Raw genomic sequence first — 27,382 nt, 5'->3', positions numbered from 1 at the left:
TTTGTTTTTCCAAACAGTTTAATTAGTTTCTTTTTAAACTGCATTACAGTAGCCTTTATACCTCATGTAACTTTATTCGGTTATTCTCTTTACACCAACACAACGTGATTACACCCAAAATGGCAACAACTACAGCAATGCCTGTGGAGTGACACTGACACAAATACTGTCAAAAGAAACTAACACACACACAGACATCTACAGAGACGAACGCAGCGTCTCGTAGGTGGGAACAGGAATGCTAAGGTGTGTCACGATGGCTTCAGCTAGGAAATGAGTGCGTTGAAAAGAAGGAATGGTTGGGCTTTTCTGCGGAGTTACTCTTTGGAGTGCATGTACATTAACAGGTCAGCAACACGATGGCTGTAGCCAAATTCATTGTCATACCTGGGAGAAAAAAGTGGGAGAGAGAGAGAGAGAGAGAGAGAGAGAGAGAGAGAGAGAGAGAAAGAGAGATAGAAAGAGAGAGAGAGAGAGAGAGAGAGAGAGAGAGAGAGAGAGAGAGAGAGAGAGAAACATTAGAGGTCTACTTTGTCTTTTGATATACACATACACCTCACAGAACATGTAAACATACAGTACATTATCAATTTTTTTTTCGGAAGGACACTATATACTACTGTATATATAACTGCAGTTTAACTATGTTTATTTATAATGTCCACCTTCAACACCATAGGTCTCAAACTTAATTCCCGGAGGGCCGAAGTTCTGCTCAGTTTTGCTCCAACCATAATCAAACACAGCTGATTCAACTAATGAAGGTGTTCATGACTCTTTTAAACACCTCGATTCTTTGGATCAGTTGTGTTTGAAAGGGTTGGAGCAAAACTGAGCAGAACTTCGGCTCCCCTCCAGGAATTGAGTTTGAGATACTATACACAAATACTAAATTTCTCTGATTTTGATTGTAATGCAATATGCATTACCTTTTGTTAAAGTTGCTTTGAAACAATAATAATTGTGAAAAATGCCATACATATAAACTTGAAATGAATTGACATGATTTTGTGTGTGTGTGTGTGTGTGAAACATGACACCTGGGGAATATATAATATGATAATAATGAATCATACTTTACAATGAAATAAAGTTAATATATTTACTTTACAATACTTGTGCAGCATTTATTAAATAAACAATAGTTCAACATTTGTTAATGTATTATTAAAATTGTAAGCTGTGCTTGTTAACATTAGTTAATGCACTGTGAGTTAACAAGAATGACTTTATTTTAATTAACAAATGTTACAAAGGAAGAATAAATATTGAACAAAAGTTTTGTAATTTTTTTAAATAATATTTTTGTTCATATTAGTTAATATATGATAAAATTATGGAGTAAATTTTATGATTATTGTTGTGGATTATTATTTATTGTTATTGATAGTTCTTATTATTTTATGGAGTGTTATTTATCATTGATGTATTGTGGTGAAGGGGTAGGATTACATAAGCATATTCTTCTTACTTTTCCGTTTTGGACATGTATAAGTTACATTTGTTTTGTTTTGTATTGATTTGTACTATTAGCTTTGCTTAACAACTGTATTTATTTATTTTACATGTTCAAAATGAGGTCTAAAGTGAGATATAAAAATAGAGTATAAAAGGGTTATATAAAACTATATAAACTAATAAAATCTAATAAAAATTGTCTAGTTTTAACCTATTTAGCATTCATTGTAATCAAATAAATGTTAAATATTTATTGCACAAAAATATAAAATACAATGCATTTAATTGATTCAACAAAAATGGACAGTTTAAACAAACTCATTAAACGGACCTTAAATCTAACCGAAAATGATTGTAAATATAATATTACAGTATTATATTAGACATATTAACATAAATTTGAATATATATATATATATATATATATATATATATATATATATATATATATATATATATATATATATATATATATATATATTTTGGTTGTCAGGATGCTGGAATTCAGTACCAATTGATATTGAACATTTACATATTGAACTTTTAAAAACGTCCATTTGCCGCTAACATTTGACCGCTGTTGATCACATTATTAAACAATGCTGATTTGCCATTGTGTTCACATGCTCAACAGAAATGACTGTGATTGGCTGTGAAGGTCATCAGTTCACTGAACTCACTGCTGTTTACTGAGTGTAACCACAGATACAGGAACACTGGAGTGTTTTAAAGCCACGAAGATCAGCTAGTTTGTCAATAAGCTGACATATGAGCGATTCGCTGATGAATCATGGCTTTAAAACGCTACAGTGCTCAACAGAGATCCAATGTTAGCAGGAAATGGACGTTTCTTAAATTTCAGTATTGATTGCTACCGAATTCCAGTATTGTGACAACCATAGTATATATATATATATATATATATATATATATATATATATATATATATGTATATATATATATATATATATTGGTTTGTGTAAAATGTTAATAATTGTTGTTAATGTTAATAAACATTTCTTATGAAAGTCAAATAAAAAGTTGCTCAGAATAACAAATATTTTAATTTGCTGTGAAGGAAAAATCAATCTCTAAAAATCTGAAAGTCTGTAACTGCGACACCTTTTGTTTTATTTTGAGCATTTGCACATCCTAATACAGACAAAAATAAATCATAAAAAAGTATTTTTTTTCACACCTTTACATATTAGTTTTGACTTTTTCCATTATGTTTTTTTGTTTGAGCTTCGCTTTCTTTGATTAGTAGTTTACAGAATAAAACCAAAATTACAGTATGTTTTACTCAAACACATAATGTGATATCTTATTTCATTAGATACTTTTTTTTATAATATTTGTTTTAACTATTACATTTTGTTTTGAGCTTACCAGGAGATGAGTTTGACAAAGTTGTCATTGAGGGAGATGCCAGCGCCGGCATCAAAGATTGAAGAGTGAGTGTCACCAACAAAGTCAGAAGAAACAACCTAAAAGAAAACAAGATATAAAAATATATCTTCTATCCACTATATAGTGGGTAAAATAAGTACTGAACACTTTATGATTTTTCCAGGTAAATATATATAGTTCTAAAGGAGCTGTTTACATGAAATTGACCCAGATTTTCGTAAAAACTCAAACAATCAAAACATATAAATAAACTAATTTAGTTATATATAATTACAATAAAAGGACACAAGGAGAAAGCACTGAACTACTGAATGTATTGAATTCTTTGAAGGAGGACGGAGTCACATGGATTGCGCAGGTGTGATTCCCCCCCCACCCCCACCCCCACACACACACTGCAACAGAGTCTTAAAAACTTGACATTTATGTTAGTCTCTTCTGTCAACTCTGATCTTCAGTTCTTATCTATATTGGATTTAAGTCAGGTGATTGGTTGGGCCATTCTAGAAGGTTATTTTCTTTTCTGAAACCATTTGAGAGCTTCCATGGCTGTGTTTGTGATGATTATTAGCCCTTTTCACACAGTAATACCAGTAAATATTCAGAAAATCTCTGTAACGACTTTACCGGTAAATTAAAAAATACACTGTTCACACAGGCAATGATGTTGTGTATTTTTCCTGGAAAAGCACCATTCACACAAACATTCCAAAATACTGGTAAGTTCTGACACTATTAACCAGAAATGACCTCTATTTTGACCTCGCGCTTGTAAACATGAAGGGGGTTCATCTTTCACTTTAATTTCAAACTTTAGCATTCATGCAGTTGTTTTTGGTCTCAGAGATGAACCTAAATAAACTTAAGTTTAGGAGAAAATTGTTGTCGCTAGCACCCTAAGTCAGAGATGTTTACTGCAGCTAAAAAACAGTTACACAAAGGTATGTGTAAAAGTACTGTGATCAATTCAGATGAGCTAATACTAATTTACACTGATGAGGAGCAGGATTGCTGAATAACTACTGAGAGATTTCAGCTGCTGTCTGGTCCTTCTATGCCATTTTACACCTTCCTTCCTTCATGTGTTCAATACTTTTTCATTTCATTACATGTAACTTCATTTCTAAACGAATTAGTTTTGCTTTCTTTGTATGTATGGATTACTTTGGTTGTTACTGACATCTGGGGAAAATTTCAAGTCAACAGCACCTTTAGAAATGGTGAAAATCAGTGATGTAGTCAATACTAGTTTTACCAATTGTGCAGTATATATAAAGATATGCATGTAAAAGCTGTGCAATTCCACTTACTGAATCCTCTGTGTATCCCAGAATTCCCTTCATGGGTCCCTGAGCGGCCTTCTTGACAGACTCCTTGATGTTGGCGTAGCTGGCGGGCCTTGTGAGGCGGCAGGTGAGGTCGACAACGGACACATCAGAGACTGGCACACGGAAAGCCATACCGGTCAGCTTTCTACGAAACAAGGAGAGATGGTTAGCTTACTCCAGTCGAGAGAACAGACAGATCTCATTTTAAGCTGTCACACTGACCCGTTAAGCTCAGGAATGACTTTGCCCACAGCCTTGGCGGCGCCAGTGGAGGCAGGGATGATGTTCTGGTGGGCGCCACGTCCATCACGCCAGGCCTTGGCAGAGGGGCCATCGACAGTCTTCTGTGTCGCGGTGTAGGCATGAACTGTGGTCTGTGAAGAGGGCAAACTATTAGAAAAGTATGTGGATGGTATAGTATGCACTGTATAGTATAATATTGCTATTTTTTATTCCTTTTAAACCTGTTTTAATGCATTCAATCATTTTAATTCTTTGTTTTTTATTTCTTATACTTATTGTGTGATTTTATTTTATGTTTCTTTTAATCTTCTTGTTTATGTAAAGCACTTTGAATCACCACTGTGTATGAAATGTGCTACTGTATATAAATAAATATAAACTTGCCTTGCCTAAAATAACTAGATGTGTTTATTTGACCATATTTGAAAATGTATTTTATTCCTGTGCTGGTAAAGTTGACTTTTTAGCTGTTGTCAATGTTAAAGAGACAGTTCACCCAAAAATTACAATAGGGTATATGAGGAAGGACTTTTAATTTGTCAGTTACCTGGGTCAAGCGCTTCCGGTGAACTGTATGCCATTACAAATTTGGCGCATTTAAGGTTTGTTTTCTTTAAAAATCAGCGATCTCCACTGGCTGAGTGATATCTGATATAAAGTGGCTCTCAGAATGTACGAGAAGCACTGCATTAAATTACATTTTTCCCCACCATGTCTTTAAAATATGAACATTTATTTTACCCCAGTATATTCAATGGAACTTCTGCGCCCGCCTAATACTAATGGGTGCGTGATTGTAAACGGCTATTCATCTCGTTTTATGCTCGAGCAACTAAATGAATGCCAAAGTCTATTTAACTGATTATATCTTAATTACATTACAACATCGATGCTGTAAAAGGAACTGTATAAAATGAAAAAAAACTCACAATAACAGGTCACTGGAAGTTTATCAGTATGGGAAGAAACACTAGCTCCGCATATACCCTATTGTACCATCATTTGCTTATCCTCCACTTGATCCAAACTAGATTGATTAAGATATTATGATGAACTTTGGAAACCAGCAGCTATTGACATCCATAGTAGGAATAAAATAAAATATTATTATCAACTAAAGAAATATATTCTTAAAATTTTGGAACCCATTTTTGGGTGAACTAACCCTTTTTTGTTAAGCTCAAGGAATATTTCATATTATTGCACATTTAAAACAGCAGTGATACTTAATATTATTGTGCAAAAATAATATTTATATTTGATATTTAATATATGGCATTATGTGCAAATTACATATATAACATACAAGTTCATATTTGGATTTAATAAATAAATTATGTTTTATATGCAACAAATATTAAAAAAAAATGCAAAAATGGCTGCTTATATATTTTTTCAGCCATTGGAATTACATATATGTTCATATATATTCAAAAATATTAGCTATAATTTTAAATATGTGTTCATATACAGAAGAACAAAACATATATTGTTTAATCACTATCATTGCTGTGCAGTCACAAATACAATTGTGGTTTTGACCTCCCACCTACTGGACATTTAAAGTACTGTACTATATGTTCTGGTTACTTTTGGTTTCTCTCAGTCTGCGCTCGAAAGTAACGCACATGCAGATTATTTCGGGGGCTGACTTAAATGTTAAAATATATGTCCGTAAGTGCTCTATTTTTACTAAAGCTCTGTTTTTAAAATTATTTAGGGGTCATTTGATGATAAATAGTTTTATACCACCTGTATTGTGTTGTTCAAACACTTCTACATGGCTTAAGATGGTGGTGTAACAAATATGATAAATTTGCTAAAATTCGATTCAAATGGTCTCATTTAATAGACTTTTTGTCGGCAGCTAGCTCTCTGCAACTCTCACATGGTCGCCCACTGAAGCTAAGCAGGGCTGCGCCAGGTCAGTACCTGGATGGGAAACCACATGGGAAAGCTAGGTTGCTCCCGGAAGTGGTGTTAGTATGGCGAGCAGGGTGTGCCCAACCTGTGGTCTGTGTGTGTGTCCTAATGCCCCAGTATAGTGACGGGGACTCTATACTGCTCAGTGAGCGCCATCTTTCGGATGAGATGTTAAACTGAGGTCCTGACTCTCTGTGGTCATTAAAAATCCCAGGATGTCCTTCGAAAAAGAATAGGGGTCTAACCCCGGCATCCTGGCCAAATCTCCCCACTGGCCTTTGTCCATCATGGCCTTCTAACCCTCCCTATATCATAATTGGCTTAATCACTCTGTCTCCTCTCCACCAATCAGCTGGTGTGCGGTCCGGCGCAAAATGGCTGCTGTCGCGTCATCCAAGTGGATGCTGCTCACTGGTGGTGGATGAGGAGATTCATCCCCTATGTGTAAAGTGCTTTGAGTGTGCAGAAAAGCGCTATATAAATGTAAGGAACTATTATTATTATTATTATTTTCCTCATATGCGTATGTGGCGAGTGAGGCGGGGCTGGGAGCCGTGAGGGCGTGCGAGGCGGATGGCGTGAGTGAGATAATCAGGGACACCTAGACGCGTCACCTGCCTCGAGTCTTACAGAGGAGCCTTGAAAGCTAAAAGGAGGAGAGATGCCAGTGCTGGGAGAGAGAGGACCGGGCCCAGACATACTGTTTTAATTTTGCTTTCAGTTTGACGGCAGTCTCCATGAGGAGCTGCCATCCATTTGTTTTATTTTCTTCATTAAAACTTGTTAAAATTTTGTCGGTTCTCCGCCTCCTTCTTCCCGGTGGCCAGGTGGCCGTAAAGTTCATTACAGTGGTGTCGAAACCCGGGAGAAGGAGGGACACGCCAAGTTGCCCACGCCACTGAGAGGGAGGGTGAGTGTTCTGGAGTTAACCCGAGTGGGGAAGAAATCCATTTGTCTGCCTAGAGTGTCGGGGCGGCCTGAGGCTGGCGAGGAAAGGATCTGCCTGCTACCATCTCCCAGCATGGGGAGGAGCAGAGGACGCGGAGCTCACCACCGGAAGGGAAAGAGCTAAAGCGAGCCATTCCAGAGAGCCCGGAGAAGTCTATCAACCGAAGCGGGAGCAGAGCAGGAGACCTGAAATGCCAGCAGCCAGGAAAACCACCGCCGGACAACAGAAGACGGATGGGTGGATAATTTCTCTCTCCCCTCTCTCTCTCTTCAGTCTCTCCTCAGCTTTCCAGCTCCTTTCTCTCGGCCCTATTTATTGTTTATTCTCAGGTTAACGTGGTGTGAGTGAGATAATCAGAGACACTTGGACGCGTCACCTGCCTCGAGTCTCACGGAGGAGCCCTGGAAGCTAAGAGGAGGAGGAACGCCAGTGCTGGAAGAGAGACGACCTGGACATATTGTTTTACTTTTGCTTTTTCAGTCCATTTGTTTTATTTTCTTCATTAAAACTTGTTAAAAGTTCGATGGTTCTCTGCCTTCTTCCCGAGGGCCAGGTGGCCGTAAAGTTCATTACAGCTTATTAAGATTTGTATAAAAAATGTGCATTAGTAAATATATATATATAATTTTTCCCCTCTTTGTTGTAGTTGTACAAAAAACGAAAGATATTGAGAAGAACAATTGCCAGTAAAGTCAGTAATGTTACTTAATCTGTAATCTGTTAATCATTTGATTTAGCAACAATTGATTGGGACAGAATAATAATAATTATTATTATGCATATTATTAAATTATAGTATTTTCATAGCAATCTCAACTACCCCTTCAATATGTACAATAAAAAACAAAAAGGAGCTTTGAGTGCATATACTCTGGGGAAGAATGTCTGAGTGCATCAATTATGTCAGGTTTACACTTTTTTCTTGTGCTTGAATGTTAAAACGGCCCTCCTATGAATTGTCAGTCACTGATATGGCCCCCCGCCAATTTGAGTTTGAGACCCCTGTCTTAAGACAATCTACAATGTATGATGAATGAAGAACTCATAGGATTGAAACAACGTAAGGGTAATTAATATCATAATTCTCATTTGTGGGTGAACTAACCCTTTATATAGGATTCAGATCACACCAGGCATTGACTTACCATGAGAGCCTCCTCAATACCAAAGTTGTCATGAATAACTTTAGCCAGAGGAGCCAAGCAGTTAGTGGTGCAGGATGCATTGCTGTGATTTGTTCAACAAAAACACACGTTAATATTGTTATTTTGGAAAACTGAAAAAACTGGTCAGCAACTTGCATGCATTATATATTTGATTTACATGCTGACATGCACTTGGTTTCTCACCTGACAATGGTCATGCTGGAGGGGTCATATTTGTCCTGGTTGACTCCCATCACAAACATGGGTGCGTCGGGTGATGGAGCAGACACAACCACACGCTTGGCTCCACCCTGGATGTGAGCCTATAGGGGATGAAATTTAGGAGATCTCAGAATCATGATTACATTTGTTGACATTTATGTTTACATTTCAGATCCAGACTTACTGAGGCCTTCTCAATGCTGAGGAAGACTCCGGTGGACTCGACCACGTACAGGGCACCAGCATCACCCCATGGAATCTCAGCAGGTTTCATGCTATGTTTAAATAAAAGAGAAAATTAGCACAACACTTCATGTGAGGTTTGAAGTAGAACAGTGGCATTGTTTATAGTACTATTCTGCAGTGTGTGTGTCTGTTTGTGTATACATGTTTTTATATCCCGGTGGGGACCTAAACCTGATTTACTGAGACTGGTGGCGCTCTGTAAGGCAAGGCAAGGCAAGTTTATTTATATAGCACATTTCATACACAGTGGCAATTCAAAGTGCTTTACATAAACAGGAATAAAAGAAACAAGTATAAGAGAAATAAAAAACAAATAATAGAAATGGTAAAAATAGAAATAAAATAAAATAAAATAAAAGCAGATAAAATGTGTTATAAAAGAATTAAAAAGAAGAGAAAAACATAGTAGTTCGATCTGTCGGACGTAGCACAGTGCTCATTCAGTAAAGGCACAGCTAAACAGATGTGTTTTCAGTCTTGATTTGAACGTGCCTAATGTTGGAGCACATCTGATCATTTCTGGAAGCTGATTCCAGCAGCGAGGGGCGTAGTAGCTGAAAGCCGATTCACCCTGCTTTGACTGAACTCTTGGGATTTCTAATCTATTTGATCCTAAAGATCTGAGTGATCTGTTAGGTTTGTATTCAGTGAGCATATCTGTAATGTATTGAGGTCCTAGGCCATTTAGTGATTTATAGACCAGTAATAATACTTTAAAATCTATTCTGAATGTAACTGGGAGCCAGTGTAAAGACCTGAGGACGGGTGTGATGTGCTCTGATTTCCTGGTTCTGGTCAGAATTCTGGCCGCAGCGTTCTGGATGAGCTGCAACTGTCTGACTGTCTTTTTGGGAAGGCCAGTGAGGAGGCCATTACAGTAATCCACCCTGCTGCTGATAAAAGCATGAACAAGTTTCTCTAAGTCTTCACAGGAAACAAAGCATCTAATTCTTGCAATGTTTTTGAGATGATAGTATGCTGATTTACTAACTGCTTTGACATGACTATTGAAACTCAGATCTGACTCCAGAGTCACACCGAGATTTTTGACCTTATTTTTTGTTGTTTGACCCTTAGAGCCAAGGTACGCATTCACCTTGAGAACCTCATCTCTGTTCCCAAACGCAATCACTTCAGTTTTCTCTTTGTTTAACTGAAGAAAGTTTTGGCACATCCAATTGTTAATTTCATCAATGCATTGGCAGAGGGTGTCAATGGGGCTGTAGTCATTAGGCATTAAGGCTAGGTAGATCTGAGTGTCATCAGCATAGCTGTGATAGGAGATTTGGTTTTTTCTCATTATTTGGCTCAGAGGGAGCATATAAAGGTTGAACAGGAGAGGTGCCAGAATCGAGCCTTGTGGGACTCCACATGTCATGGGTGTCCACCTCGACCTATGGTCACCTATACTGACATAGTAACCTCTTCCTTCAAGGTAAGATCTGAACCATTTGAGGACCGTCCCAGACAGCCCAACCCAGTTTTCCAGCCTATCCAGAAGTATGCTGTGATCGACAGTGTCAAATGCGGCACTGAGATCGAGCAGTACCAGCACTGTTAGTTTGCCTGAATCTGTATTTAGGCGGATATCATTGATTATCTTTATAAGGGCGCTCTCTGTACTGTGATGTGCTCTGAAACCAGATTGATAATTGTCCAAACATCCCTTGAAGTTTAAGAACTTGTTAACCTGGTTAAAAACAACTTTTTCAATGATTTTGCCAATGAAAGGGAGATTCGAGATGGGCCTGTAATTGCTCAATATGGTGTTATCCAGGTTGCTCTTCTTCAAGAGGGGTTTAACAACTGCAGTTTTAAGTGAGTTAGGAAAAATCCCTGAGAGAAGTGAAGCATTTACCACTTTTAGAAGATCCATTTCTAAACAGGTAAACACCGTTTTAAAGAATGATGTGGGGAGCGTGTCAAGACTGCAGGTTGATGTTTTCATAACTTGCACGATCTCTTCTAAGATTTGACCATTAATTACCATGAAATCGGACATAATGTCTGATTTCTTAAGTTGTGGTTGAGTTAATCTGACTTCGACACAATTTGGCTGATTGGATGAGCTGGTTGCCTTTCTGATATTATTGATCTTGTCAGTAAAGAAATGAGCAAACTCATTACATTTGCTTTCAGAGAGTAGCTCACTGGGAATCCGACTGGGGGGGGTTGTGAGTTTCTCTATCGTTGCAAAGAGTTTACGAGCATTGTTTACGTTGCTGTTTATAAGGCTTGAGAAGAAAGTCTGCCTAGCAGTTTTTAGTTCCATATTAAAAGCACGAAGACTGTCTTTATAGATATTATAATGGACTACTAGTTTCGTCTTTCTCCACATACGCTCAGCTTTTCTGCACTGTCTTTTCATTATTTTAATTCTTGGGGACCTAGACCAAGATCCCCTTTGCCTGCTAGTTATCTTCTTGGCTTTAACAGGAGCAATGTCATCTATGACATTTTTAACTTTAGAATTAAACAAATCAAGGAGAGAATCAACAGAGTCTGCAGATATACTTGGTGCTAGCGATATGGCCTTCATAAACTGCTCATTAGTGTTCTCATTTATGCATCTCTTTCTGACAGAGACATATCTGTCTTTAATAGCTGGAGTGATCAATATGTCAAAGAAAATACAGAAATGATCAGATAGTGCAACATCCTTAACAACAGTTGATGAAATGTGTAAACCCTTAGTTATAAGTAGATCAAGAGTGTGTCCACGATTGTGTGTGGGTCCTTGAACATGCTGAGTCAGATCAAAAGTGTTGAAAACAGTCATCAGTTCTTTTACAGCATTGATTTCTGGATTATCAATGTGAATATTAAAATCCCCAGCAATGTAGGAGCAGGAGGAGCGAAAAAATCTCTTGATTGGCTTTTTGAAAAGCTTTCTGATTGGTGTAATTTTCTGTATAGCATCATGTGTACTGTAGCATTTCCTAAATTAAGTCTGCTATTGAACTTAGTTTAATTAAAGAAAATTGCTGGATTTACTCAATGCATTTAAAAAAACCTGAGGGTTTGTTATTGTGTAAACATTCTTTTTTAGTCAGACAAATGAACCACAAACAAAAAATTTTAATTTTTCTGATTTTTTAATAGTATGCAGTGTATACTATGCAGTGTGTCTAAATATGTCTTTCAAGATGTGTTTATTATGAATTTAAACATGTTTGAAGGTGTGGGATGTGAGAGATATTTCTGGAGGGCCACTAAAATATATAAGATAAACCAAACATACCACTGGAACACAGAGATGGCCTGACCATCAACGATCAGTTTTCCATCCTCCATGTGAACCTCTCCCTTGTAACGGCCATGAGTGGAGTCATACTTGAACATGTAGACCTGCAAAGCAAGACAAATCATTTTCCTTCATTTTTACTGTCATTTGACATTACTGAATCAGGATTCATTTCACAGAACTTGCACTCTTTTATTTTTTTGTAACTTAGTTTACGTTAAAAGTCTGTAATGTTTTTAAAAAGTATCTACATCTAAAATAGGTCAATGTTAAGTAAATTCATATAATAATGCATTAGAAAGTAATTCAATTTGTTACTATAAAAAAACAATGCTTTCAGTTTGATTATATTTTAAAATGCAATTTATTCGTGTGATGCCAAAACTGAATTTTCAGCATCGTTCCTCTATTCTTCAGTTTCTCTTTATTATAAATGTTTATACAATGTTGATTTGTGTAAACTGTAATTTATTATTAATATTTGGGATTATTTGAGTTTAAAAAGAATAAAGTATATTTGAAATATCACCTTATATATATATATATATATATATATATATATATATATATATATATATATATATATATATATATATATATATATATATATATTCTTAATGTATTTACTGTCACCTTAATTAATTAAATAATTTAGTACTAATCGAAAATAGACATTTTAATAAAGAAAATATTTCTGTCCACAAGCTATTGAAAGTTATTGCTTAAAAAACGTAAAAGCATCTTTAGTACTTTTAATATCCTTTAAAATAATCTTACCAAATCATGTTAACTTCATGCATGGATGCTGAAATATACTGTTAAATACATGGTACTGAAGGTACCTAAAACAACACCTCATGTAGTGCAGGCCTGTGTGTCTGTCTGTGTGTTAGTTTAACTTGGCTGATGCTTTACATGATGCCAAGAATCATCATTTCCGATTCATTGAATCTCACCATGTACTGCAGGTCAATGAAGGGGTCGTTGATGGCAGTGACTTTAATTCCCTTCTGCAGGCAAGCCCTGAGGACCAGACGGCCAATACGGCCAAATCTGCACAAAACAGACAGCAATGTTATTTAAGACATTTGATAAGCCATAAAATCTTTCAAATCTCTCATTCATCCTGTCTGCATAGAACACAATGGAAAATTCCAATGAAGGACTGTCTCCTGATTGGATAAAACAAGTGAATACATGCAACTTTGTATACCATAATTGTGTATTAAGCTATGAAACATAAGGTTAATGAATCATGTTTGCTAATTGATAGTTGGCGACACACATTGCCCATTTATATTAGTGGTCTGCATGTGCTTGGATGGAGGATTAAGCTCATCCTGGGTAATCCTGTTGTTGTAATCATTCTGAATCAGGCCATTTGTGTTCTCTTTCTTTGTCTCTGTCTGTCTTTCTGCACGTTGCAATCTCTATTTATGGAATTATTTTTTCTTTTCAAAATCTAGTCTATTCTAGGTGAGATTAGACCTCATACACTGCAAAAAATGCGCTTCTTACTTTGATTTTTATCTTGTTTCTAGTCCAAATATCTAACAATTGTTAAATCAAGCAGCATTGTCTTGACAAGCAAAACCTATAGTCTTCTTTTAAGAAATAATTTGTCAAAATTAAGTGAGTTTTTCCTTAAAACAAGCAAACAAATCTCCTAATGGGATAAGCAAAACAATCTTATGTCAAAAGGACAAATTATATTATTTTGCTTACTCCATTTTATGATTATTTTGCTTGTTTTAAGCAAAATCTCCCTTAATTTTACCATATCATTTCTTAAAACAAGACAATATATTTGCTGGTCTAGGAAATACTTCTTGATTTAAGAATTTTTAGATATTTGGATTAAAAACAAGACAAAAATGCAGTGTAAATGTGTCTTAAAGTTGTTTTCATCAAATGGAACAATTCCCAAAACTACGATGTTTATGTAATATATATTAAGAATAAGAATATACATTATATGTATAATAGAAGATTACTAAACTTTTTGCATGTATTTTTTGTTATGATAAATGACTATACTTTGGTCGGTTTTCTGAATGTTGGTAAATAATGTTTAGTTTCTAGCACAGACCATTTCTTCTTCTTTATAAGGATTCAATGTATCATCAGGAGCCATGGGTATACATTTTTTTAAGCCTGAATGTGTTTATATACTGTTTGTTTTTGACTCTCAGAGCTGTTAGCCATTTTCTTGCATTTTAAGATTCAAGTTTTAGGAACCAAACAATACGTTTTAAGCTTTTCAAGATGAAATATGAACTTACCCATTGATTCCAACACAAAGCTCAGACATTATTGCAAGAGTGTGGATTGTGGTGCTGAACCTGAAACACAAAAAAGACAAAAAGGGGCTTTTAAAATAATTAAAAGCATTCAGAATAAAAATGCAATAACATTCAGAACACCAAAATAATGTTAGTTTTAAAAGTGCTATTTTTACTAAATAATCCTACAGCCAATAATCTCATTAGTGTGTAATTTTTAGTTCCCATCATCTTCCAATGATAATAAAAGTTAAGTATTTTTATTTGTAAAATATTTAATTAAAACAATAATAAACAATGAACAATGTTGTCTGTTTAATTAAACAAAAGCATGAAATAATTCCGAACAAGGTCATTTGATTAACAAAATAAGTTTTTTATAACAAAATAAGCGATTATTTTTCTAATTAATACATTTGATTAATATTAATGTATTTCTTATTAAATTAAAGAAGGTATTAGAATGTCGCTGATTCCTGGCTGGGCCAGTTGGCATTTCTGTGTGGAGTTTGCATGTTTCACCCACGTTTGCATGGGTTTCCTTTGTGTGCTCCGGTTCCCATACAGTCCAAAGACATGCGCTATATATTGAATAAACTAAATTGCCCGTAGTGTATGAGGGTGTGTGAATATCAGAGTGTATGGGTGTGAAGGGCATCTGCTGTGTAATACATATGCCGGAATAGTTGGTGGGTCATTCCACTGTGGCTACCCAAATAAACAAGAGACTAAGCTGAAGAAAAATTAATAAATTATAATTATCATTATTAAATCTTGCATCTTATATTCTGTACGTTGCAACTGTGGTTCAGAATTACTTATTATTTATATTATTTAGATTTACTAGTAAGATTGCTGTGAAATATAAGATCCTGATCACTCCTCCCTCTTCCTACAGTGATCTGTCTAAACACGCATGCGGGACATGAACTTTTTCTGAGCCAGTGTGCTATTCTGGACGGTGGGTGGAAGCTTGAACTCTTCTCCAGTTTGTATTGTTTTCGGGTGCATTAGCATGCTGACTGGGAATTTTCCAAACCTCAGTCTCACTGGACCTGCATACTTTATGAGCCTGGCAGAGCAGAAAGTCTATTGTGTTAAGACACGTCTTTTATTCTCTTCACTTCATGCAGAACAGATCCGACATACAATTTGTCTGTAAACTTTCTCATGTGCTCAGAGGAAGTTCAGAAATCTACTAAAATATAGGGAGTTTGGTGAAAGGCGAAATCTACAGGAATGCATTGGCCAACAATTCTCAGTGTGGGTTTTAATATTCACAAGTTGTCACATGCCTAACATGACTGCAGTTTTCTCTTTTATCAGAGTGAAAGCATGTTGTGGTATGTGAAGACAGGCTTGTGTAATCTGAGACAACTGGACTAAAGTCAAAAATTATTACATCACGCCTTATATGGATAAGTAACGAGAGGAAGTTTATCTGCAGCAGAAAATGGATATGTTTGCATATTAAGCAGGAGGGAGTGTGTCACAAATCAGAATTTTTTTTAACATATTTAAAATAAATGCAGGTAAAAGTATAAACAACTTATATTTGATTTTTATGACTAATATATATAGTTTAAGTCAGAATTAGCCCACCCCCCAATTTATTTGCCCCCCTGTTTATTTTTTCTCCAATTTCTGTTTAACGTAAAGAATTTTTTTTACACATTTCTAAACATAATAGTTTTAATAACTCATTTTTAATAATTGATAATTGATTTATTTTATCTTTGCCATGATGACAGTAAATAATATTTGACTAGATATTTTTCAAGACACTTTACAGCTTAAAGTGACATTTAAAGGCTTAACTAGGTTAATTAGGTTAACTAGGCAGGTTAGGGTAATTAGGCAAGTTATTGTATAGTGATGGTTTGTTCTGTAGACTATCAGAAAAAATATACAGCTTAAAGGGGCTAATAATATAGACCTTAAAATGGTTTATAAAAAATTAAAAACAGCTTTTATTCTAGCAGAAATAAAACAAATAAGACTTTCTCTAGAAGAAAAAATATTATCAGACATACTGTGAAAATTTCCTTGCTCTGTTAAACATCATTTGGGAAATATTTGAAAAAGATAAAAAAATTCAAAGGAGGGCTAATAATTCTGACTTCAACTGTATATATATTTATATTAGGTAACTTTACAATAAGGTTCAGTTGTATTAATGTTGGGTAATACATTTACTAAAATGAACAATCAATGAAAAATCCATTTATTACAGCATGTGTTCATTTTATTAAATGTTAGTTAATAAAAATACAGTTGTTCATTGTTAGATCATGTTAACTCATGGTGCATTAATGAAAGTTAAAAAAGCATGACTTTAGATGCTAATAATGTTTTAATAACTGTGATTAATAATTACTAACTAACACTAACTAATGAAACCTTATTAAAGTGTGACCATATAATATATGTATTAATGACACCTGATTAAAGATGTTTGCTTTATAATGAAATCCTAAATTATGTGCTAAGAAAATGCATTTTGTTCTTTGTGCTTTTTACAAAATGTCAAAATGATCCCAGATCACATTAATCAATGAAAATGACTATAAATGCTGTATTATAATCCAGGCCACAATGTAATTTTGTATTTTGTGTCAATACTACACAATGGCTTAAATACAGTGCTGAAGTTCAGTACTGTTGTATTGTTGTCAAGTTAAATCATTCATAAATATTACACCATAGGGCTGGGCGATTTGGAGTAATTGAACGATTTTTTTTTTGTACGAAGTTTTGTACAGTAAATATGCTCACATATTACCAGTAAGAAATTCTTGAATGAAAGGTGCATTACTTGATATTAAAATAATTGCAGAAAACACACTATCTACTGTCTATGATTATTTATTGAACATCAACAATGAAAAACTGAAATTAATCTGCGCCGTCCAAGCTCATCACTGCTATCAAACTGACCAATCACAAAGCCTGCGCTAAGTGTCGGCGCGACGTGTAGATACATTTTTTGAGAGTTGCGTGGGTATGCGACTGTGCAAAGGTTGTGCCAGACCATACACGAGTGCTCAACGCGGAGGTATAAATCAGTCTTAACAGAGCGTGGTCACGTGACTCCACATGTGGTAGGGAAAGTAACTGAAAAAAATCTGCCTGGAAAAATTAGATAGATTTTAGGTAATGTCGATTTCGATTACTTTCCGATTAATCACCCAGCACTATTACACCATTTGTTTTACAAATATATTTTTTATAAAAACACAGAGATGGTAACAGTATTATTATAAAAAATATTGATGACACACATTTAAATTTTTGGGCCTCAACAACACTGCTGACATCTAAGTGACACCTAACTCTAAAACATTATCCTGGAAACGACATTATGCAAATACCTCCTTTAGTTGGGCTTCTTAACAAAATCTAAACCAGTTTAGAAGTGTTTAGAATAATTTGATTTCTGCTGTCTCTGTTTTTGCAGCTAGACATAAAGTGAGTTACTTTACTGTACTGTGTACAAAATAACTCTTGGAAATGAGTCGAACGCGTTACATTTTGTTTGACATTTTAGGATGAATACATTTTAGCAAACAGAGTTATGTGTACCGTACATGCATACTCAACAAAAATACAGCTCTCTAAAAGCACATAGATGTGACTAGTTGATGGAGAACGTCTCATATGTTAGGTTTTAGTGAGCGACGGTTTGTTTTGAGTCTACATGTTTATACTTTCATCAAGACAAGTAGTGCAACATATGGTCGTTAGTGAGACGGATGAACTGGTTTTCCATAAACACCACTGATTCACCCCATCTGCCATTCTGAATCTCTGTACACCATTGAAATGGCCAGACATGACCTTCACGTTCTGCTGGATTGATGGCCTGGATGGAATACGGTTAATCTGAACTCAGTTGTGGTTCACAGTTTATAAGAAATCAATAATACACCCTTAACTGCAGAATTTAGTAACTTTTGCATGAAATATAAAAATGTGAAACACTGTTTAATGAATGTAAAGCTTCAATGCTAAATCCAAAGACAAGAATGACCATCAGATCATGAGTTTAAGCTGGAAATGTACACTACTGCAGTAGATTTTACAGAAGAAATTCCTCACAAGTGGCCTATTTTTCAGACACTAAACAATCCATTTCCCATCGGCAATGGAAGTTTCCATGAATACTGAAAAATGGCCCTCAGGCTTAACAATACAGCAATCAAAGCGACACCTTGACCAATCAAGCTAAAATGAACATGGCTAGCCTTTCTGACCAATTGTATGGAATTCACTCAGATGAAACTTAGTTGAGTTAGAGATCCCGTGAAGTGCTTTGAAATGTGCACTTTTATTCAATGTTTGACGTAATCTCAACTGAAACACAAAGAGAGGGCAGGACATGGATTAGCTCCCCCCCTTTAAAAAAAACAGGCAATAGTGTCTTGTTTTAACACTGCTTTGCCGGTGAGAGTGGTTGAGATCAAGCGCATCAAATAAAAAGCAAATGAGAAGCGTCTTGAATGAGGCGGGGCATGTTAGATACTAGGCAGAATTTGATTAGTTATGATTTGATGAGAAACTATAGTATGAGGTGACGATGTGTATAAAACCATTGATCTGTTTAGGTGGAAGTGACAAACATGCAAGCTTTACATGTTTATATCAGCTTTATATCTTCTAAACGCGAATTTTGTCACTATTTTGGAGCACACTAGCTTATCGATATTCTAAAAACTAACAATACTGATACTAACATCTACAAGATTTCATAGAACCTTTACTGTCAAACACCCTTTGAACTCAAATGTATGTTTGTGGACTGCAAAAGAAGGGGCGTAACTTGTTTAAGTTAGAGGCGTAACTTGCAGTTATCGAGATTCCATTGAACCATGTGAGATGTCACAATTAGCCGCATTTCCACTATCGGGCCAGTGCGAGCCAGGGCTTTAATCGGGCCAGACCGGGCCAATAGCCCGGGAGGTTGAGTTGTCGGGCTAGTTGCTCGCAGCGCGTCACGCAAACACCGCCCCCAGAACGTCCCCCGAATCAAACGTCACACAACCCGTCACACAACCCGCCCACTTCAGCGGGAACAAAAAACTCAAATTATAACCACAAACACAACCTGGCATCACTACGAGAGCTGGAAGATGGAGAACACCGAAGCGATTGCTTTTTTACTGTTTGTGGTCTGTTGGTGTAAGGCCAGACAGCGATCCCTGGATAAGGACATTCGAGTTCGGCGGCATTTACTTCGAACACAGATTTTGGCTGCAAGGCTAGCACGATAGCAAAACTAATGTAAGGGAAGAAAGCATCTTGTCTCCTCTTTACCTGACAGGAAAACTCCGCCTTTGTACGTAACCCCGCCCTGAAGCCCCAGTTGGCCCTCCTTGGCCCAAGGTATTCGGCGGGCCGAAAAAGGCCGGACGCTGGCCCCAAGGAAGCCCCGCTTTGGCCCGATTACGCCCCGGAAGGGATAGTGGAAACGCGACTGGCCTTGGCTCGCCCTGGCTCGCTCGCTTTAGGCGCGATAGTGGAAACGGATGTTGGCAACTCCACTCGCTGACTTCTTCATCCGTTTTGTCATGACAGTTAGCCAACTCGGCGTTGCCCCTTGTGGTTGCAAATAACAGTATAATGGCGAGCGCGTCAAGTATGAAAATCCCATAACTCGCAGCTGTACGTTAAAAACTGATGGTTGGGCTTAGGGTTGGGGAAGGTGTAGACGTTAATGAATGTGATGGTTGGGTTAAGGGTTGGGGTAGGTGTAAACATCAATAACTATGATGGTTGGGTTTAGGGTTGGGGAAGGTGTAGACGTTAAAGGGCCATGAAACACCCCTTTTTCAGTTAAGTCTACCTCAGAGATTTTACAAAAAATGCTCAGAGAGGGCGTGGAGCAGTGGAGGAGTGGGGCATGGCCGACAGTGCAGGGGAAAAAGAGTGGAGCGAACTGTCAGTTGGCTCGCAAAATGAGACACAAAGCGTGAGGAGACCCATGATTTTATAGTTTACAAAGTAAAAATGCCACAAAAAAAATAAGTAATTTAATGCCCTGCTACATTTGTTATTCGTAATTTCATATACACATAACCACAATTTGTTCTATCATTATAAAGGTAATCGTGTTTATATAAACGATATAAATGAGGGGGACATCTCTCTTCCTCAAACTCCGGGTCTGAATGCACACACAGTGGATAGCAATGCAGTCTCTTGCCCTACGACAAAAAATGCTTACAAAAAAACTTTGCTGTAACGGCCCGGACAGCATCGCGGGGAAAAACACGCAACAAACCCTGTGAATCATGGAAACAAACACATATAACCCGTGTCTCACCCAGTCATTGGGTCTCCCAGCTTGGCAGATCTGCTTTGCCTTCGGAAAGCACGTGATTAATTAAGAAGCAGGATCTTCTTATAGGATAAGAAAACTCTGCTATAAATGAGAAACCAACGCGTCATCACTCCACTTGCAGTTTTGCGCTACGTCATCGTTTTTGATCCCGTCCCGAAAATTATTTTAAACCTGTAACATGAAATTAGCTGACAAAAGTCCAAAATTATCCAGTTTTCCCCACAATTAAAGCTGACAGGTGCTAACATTGTCCTAACTGATGCTCAACACACATCAATCTGTTAAAATCTAAAAAAAAAAAAATACTCCAGGGTTTCTTGAACCTGGGTTTAGGGTTGTAGTAAGTATAGACGTTAATAAGTGTGATGGTTGAGTTTAGGTATGGAGTAGGTGTAGATGTTAATAACTAATGTACACCGCCATCTTGCCGACAACATAGTCTTGACATGTCTCTATAACTTTAAATTATGCCTTTAATGTACTACAAGTTATTCCCCTGTCTTGCAGTTCGCAGACAGACCCTATTTGAATTAGCAATCAGCTGGGACTTTTTGTTGTTGTTGTGCAATTCTGGTTGTACAAGATGAGCGCTTAGCCTGAACTCAAATGTGAGCTAATGCACCACAACCGATGGCCCAAATCGTCAGACTAGACCAAATCAGGTCATTTGTTCCAAAGACCTCAAAGGCAATGTGAAAGAGATGAGAGCTGATTCATACTGTATATACAGTAGACAATGGGGGCTTCCTTTAATGTCAATGTTTCATTCTAAATGTCATTCTAAACGTTGTATTATTACATAATGACGAAGCATGACTTGATGATGTCAGTGATGATGAAAGAAGGAAGTGCAGTCTCTCACCGTGTGCATAAAGATAGACTGTCCTTGCATCTGGCTGTGTGTGATTGAAAACATCCCTATAATCTTCTAATCTACCCGTGTGTGTGTGCGTGTGTGTGTGTGTGTGCGTGTGTGTGTGTGTGTGTGAACCATCTACTGCACCTGACCTGCGTAATCCTAATCCAAGTATTCTATCCTGTGCAGTCTTGTTAAGGACTCCCAGGTTGCATTGCATTTAAAACTACGGACCGTCCAGCAGACTCAGCCTCAAGCTAAAATAATGCATTAAATATGGAAAGGATTCTGGTGCAATCACTTAATTTATAAATTAAGCTTCTGATTCATGGAGGTGAAGCAAAGAATTAATCAACAGAGGAATTTCTGCTGTAAATCAAGCAATGTGATGAAACCGCAGCAACAGATCACATGATGCTGACAAGGTCATTGAGTGCAGGAAAACAATGTCTATGTCGCCATCTTTGGTTTCTCTTCTTCACTCCAGATGTCTTTTCTATGGGGTTTTGCCTTTATTATTTTGCTTTTGGTACTTTAGAGTCTATATTTATACTTTTATGCAGTTTTACATTTGAATATGGCTCTTTGACTGCTTGGAAAACTCAGACAACAATAAGAATAGTGGAACAGAGTCAATGAGAACTGGTTTTCTGCCAAAAGCCTGCTGTCTCCAATTAGATCTGGATCAAATGACACACACACACACCTCTGAACTGACCCTAAATTCAATTCCCCCACTGTTCTGTCTAGCATCTCCTTGTCACGTGCATATCATGTGTAAGACGACACTAAATATTAAATGCTGATTTTCAGATTACTATTGTGCTTCATAATGTATTTTGGAATACATATTTGTATATATTGGATCGAATAAATAGACTATATGCAATGCAATGCACCCACATCAAGGTAAAATTCCTTTATTATGATTTTATTATGATATTATCCTTTATGATTTCCTGCATTGTACATTTTTTTTATTATTAAACTACATTAAAGTCAGCATTAAATTTAAACTGTCTATCTTATTAATACATGTTACTGAGATTATGGTGAGACAATAAACTTCTTTGTGATGATGTATGTCACTCACTTCCAATTATAAGTCTACTTAAAGGGTTTCTGCAGGTTTCAAGTCAAATGTAAGACTTTTTAAGACCATTTTAAGACCATCATGAATGAAATTTTTGACGATTTTTTTAATAGCCTGTTTTTTTTTACCACAACAGCAAAAAAATGTAACTTTGTTATTTCTTAGCCACATATCTTAATGTTTCAAAACTAGAAAACTCTAGTTGTATACTCTTTTATAACAACATAATGTCTCTTTATTTAGCTTAACATTGTTAAAATATATTATTTATGGACACAATTACATAAATATTCAAAAATATTTACTTGTTGGCTTTTTGTCTGAATGTATGAAGTACAATTCCTATTCAACAATGCTTTCTGTTATAAAACCTTGCCTATTTCATGTCTATTTAAAAATATTATGTCCACTCCCCCTTACTTTTGTAAATATTTTTGGTATAAATGGAAGATTGGCGGTTCATTCTGCTGTGGCGACCCCTGATGAATAAAGGGACTAAGCTGAAAAGAAAATGAATAAATGGAAGATCATGTAAAGAGAAATATTGCTCTGTTATTATAATGAGGAGTTGTGTAATTGTGTTTTAGTTTTCTTTCCTTGATTAGAGAATTAAATTTGGACATTTTGCTGTGAAAATGTCTAATAACTGTTATCTCTTTGCAATAAAAAATAATATATAATAATATTTAACATATAAATTATATATAAACGATTGTTGGTGATTGGATGGATGTTGGAATGATTGGGTAGCTTTACTTGGACAGAATAAAATGAAGACCTGTTTAAAATAATTTAAAACCCACAACACAATATTTCAGTGAATTTAAGACTTTTTAAGGCTTAAAATGGTGCTTTGCTTTGCTTTAAGACATTTAAGGACTTTTTAAGACCCTGCGGATACCTTGTCTTAACCCCCAGCTTTTTCTTACATTCAACTGCAAACGTGCATTCAGATCTGCCACCATTTAATTTACATTGCAACTATATGCAAAGGTATTTGTATTCGTAAAAGCCACAAATCAGAATGACTTTATATTTACGTGCCAAATAGTAAAGAATAATTACCCCATAACGCTCCATAAACAGCCTACAACAGAATTGTGTTATTTGGAAGAATTATGTTTATTGCTTACTGTATGAGTTAATTGCATTTTATATTTACAGAACTCTTATATCACATTGTTTCAGCCCTTGTTTGACAGGATTGCTCAATTTCCTGATGCAGAAGGAAGCAAATCTTGACTATCCACCACAATGCCACACCTACAGTACTCTCTTAAGGACCAGAGGACGGCATTTCTGTTCTGACCTAACATGCAGCCATTTCCTCAGACCAAAAACACCTCATGCGACAGAACAAGGACACAGAGATGAGAGTAACCAGGACAGCACATACTTCCGTTTGACTGGAAAATATCTAATGCTACAAGGCATAAAAAACGAAACAGGAACTATAACTGTGTCAATTTACGAACAGCAAGCAACTAATGAATAAACAACAGCATCAATGTACTCTTATATTTATTATGAATATAGTAGTAAGTATAATTTTTGAAGTATTGCATTTCTGGTGGTGCCTATTAAGACATCCTGAGGAAGTGCTGTGTCATTCCAGCCAGACAATAGCAGGCAGCAGTGTAAAACATGCTTTTAGAGAACGGATAAGCTATGTAACTAGACTAGCACATGCATTTGGGTTATAATTTGTTCACATTTGGTTTCAGTAATAGGTATGACGTAAGAAAATGTAATTATTTCACACTGCAACCTACTGTTCCCATTCTTGGCCCTTTTTAAAGACATGTTTGAGAAGGGGATGGTATTAATACTGTATTTCGGTCTCCAATGGTGCTAATTACAGCGTTAAAACCCCCAGAGGAAACAAAAGCCCTCGCTTATAATGCACTGTCAGGGAGTATGTCCAAACTGTAGATAAATTATGACCCATGCAGATGTCTGCAGATTTTTAGCCCATCATTAAGTCTATATATTTACTTGTGTAAATGTTTGTAAATTTATATTTATTCAGTTTTTAAATTAATTTCAGTAATATTATTGACTACAATGAAAATGTTCATATGATTTATTTACAATACAGTTTGTAAAGTAATATTTTTAGTCTTTTAGTGGATGCATTATATAAGAGACTTGCTTTGTTTACCAGATACGTGGATTTAATTGGATTTTTTGCATTGTAAACATTAAATACAAGTCAAAAAGCTAGTTTTTTATTATTTCATATGTTTAGTTTTTAGTTATGATACTCCCAAAATCATTCCGTATAAATCTGCAGATCTTTTACAAAATTATCTGCAGAAATAGCAATAAATGTCCGCAGATTCTGTCTGGCTCTACCCATGCGACACGCATAAAATATATAGATATATTATAGATATAAATAGACATATTTGTATTTAAAATATATTTATTTAAAATATTGTATTTAAAATATATTTATTTCTGAACTCAATGTTCATTAATGTAAAACTTCATGCCATCTCTGGACACTTCTGATGATGTAGACACAAGTGTCAAACCAATGAACATCATCAGCCACTTGTGATGTCATGACGCATAAATCACTGCAGAAGACAGTGATCAAACACCTGATTAATTTGACAGGATTCTTTTTAAGTGACACCTCAGTTTGAACACCCACATTTATTTTCTGTAAAATGACAGACACCATAAATTACGCTTGAATGCCCAGCTACAGGGCCTTCTGGTTGCCACTGGCAACTGCAGATCAGACTGCAGAAGGTCATTGAGGAGGGATTGAGATGCAGCCCTGCATAAACAAGTATTACATTTCATCCATCAGTCTACAGTCTAATTACACTTGAGCATTATGTAATAAATTAAAATTATAATCTGTGTTAAACTATCACAGCAGAATGATGGAGCATCCTCATAAAAATATCATAATCCAGTCTGAACCGGTTGAGGTGCATCTATTACTTGGTTGAGCATTAGGGAAACCACCTTAAATCAGCCAAATCTACCACCTTATAGTGGTTTGATAGAATATACTCATCAGGAAATTGGTAGGAAATTACTGTAAAAGTAAGAAATGATGTTCACTATTGCTCATGATTGCAAATGTTTTCAGATCTGAGTCATGTTTCTCACTGCAGCATCGAACACGACACCAGTCACGTACATGAGGGAGAAAAACTCCCATGATGCTCACCGTGTAACATGTCCTCTCCGAATGTACATTAAAATACAGGTTGACGCAATGAATTATATTAAATGCCTTCGTGTAAAACAGTCATATCACACTATTACTACAAATACGTTTTTATTATTCAGGTAATATTATATAATTTGACCTTGACAGTTCGCTCGACCTTCATGATGCTACTGATGTCCTTTGGGTCGGACATTATTTCTGTTTTCTTCTTGTTTGTGCATTAGAGCGCAAAGGGTTGATTTTACGTTGAAAAAATGGGGAGTGATTTCTATGTTCATGTATTATTCGTCAAAGTCAATATGTCGAATAAATTTAACAATATCTTCACTCAAATAAGCACTCTGAAAATGTGCTCAAACGACACAGTGTCGTGTTTAGATAAGTTTTAAAAATTCAGAACGTATTTTCTCCCCCGTTTCGCAGCATCTTTAGCAGATGGTACATTCTGGAAAGATATGACGCAATGAGCCCATCGCAAATACCGAACGTCACGTTGCTCATTCTTTAACGTTATTTATTCTAAAAGTCACTAAAATATATTGACGTGATGTCTATTTGAATATTTTACAATAAAAGAGTGAGTTAATTCGGAAAAAAATGTCTGATAAAATGTATGAAGGAACCACGCCTCCTCATATTCGTGCAGAACCTGATTATATAACCGCTTCCTCACAAGCAGAAACGTAACAACTTACAAGCTAAGCGCCATGGTTAATACGTTAAATATGATTTTAACATTATACAGTGAATAAATTCGACCTCAAAACTACTTTTCTGTATTAGCAAGAACTCACCTCCTTCAGTGATGCTGCTGCGGCTTCTGCTCAGTTTCCGCGTAATGCTGCACCATTTTATACCGGACACGTGCCACCCGGGTTGGTCGCCCTGGCAACCTGACGTCACGCCGTATTCATGGGATAATTTTAAAGAAGAGCGTATACGAGCTATCCATCACGAAGGCCACGGAAAAGCTATAGGAGGATGGGTAAGACGATACTATACAAGGACATGGAGGGGAGAATTATAGGATACTGTAAACAAGTGCATTTCTGGGCTGTATAGATTTGCTAGACATCCAAAATGCTAAATTAGACTGTAAAAAATGCAATGCGCCATGCAGAACTGCCCTGTTTGGCCATATAGATATATTTTAGATTTTAAAAGATAACCAGAGACATTTTATTTTGTTTTATTCCCCAATAAAAGGTGATTTCTTTTTGTGTCGAAGCTCCAGAAAATGATGCTAGGACAACGTGTCATACAAATGCAGTAGAGTATAGGCTACAATACACCATATCATATTCAGGCTACATCATGCTCAAGAGCAGGGATGCCTAAACATTTCCTTATGAAGGGCCACAAAAACCAATCTTGATTGAGGCTAGTGGGCCGGAGGTAAATATTGCCAGATAATTTCCTAATTTATTTAATAAAATGTAAAGATATATAT

The 27,382-nt window shown here is 36.1% G+C and overlaps 1 protein-coding gene across 1 annotated transcript; it reads right to left on the bottom strand.

Moving 5' to 3' along the window:
* Positions 1–26,794, bottom strand: gapdhs (glyceraldehyde-3-phosphate dehydrogenase, spermatogenic). The gene is made up of 11 exons (XM_056475269.1): positions 26,727–26,794; positions 14,451–14,510; positions 13,125–13,221; positions 12,166–12,272; positions 8,863–8,953; positions 8,661–8,779; positions 8,457–8,538; positions 4,419–4,570; positions 4,179–4,341; positions 2,848–2,945; positions 1–387 (listed from the first exon to the last, which is right to left on the bottom strand). Exons 2-11 carry the CDS (start codon positions 14,477–14,479, stop codon positions 318–320), a joined length of 1,008 nt encoding a protein of 335 aa, XP_056331244.1. The 5' UTR covers positions 14,480–14,510; positions 26,727–26,794; the 3' UTR covers positions 1–317.
* Positions 26,795–27,382: the final 588 nt, after the last annotated feature.

The sequence above is a fragment of the Danio aesculapii genome, chromosome 16 (assembly GCF_903798145.1).
Source record: "Danio aesculapii chromosome 16, fDanAes4.1, whole genome shotgun sequence".
NCBI classification, from domain to species: Eukaryota; Metazoa; Chordata; class Actinopteri; order Cypriniformes; family Danionidae; genus Danio; species Danio aesculapii.
This window is presented reverse-complemented; position numbering and strand designations above follow the sequence as displayed.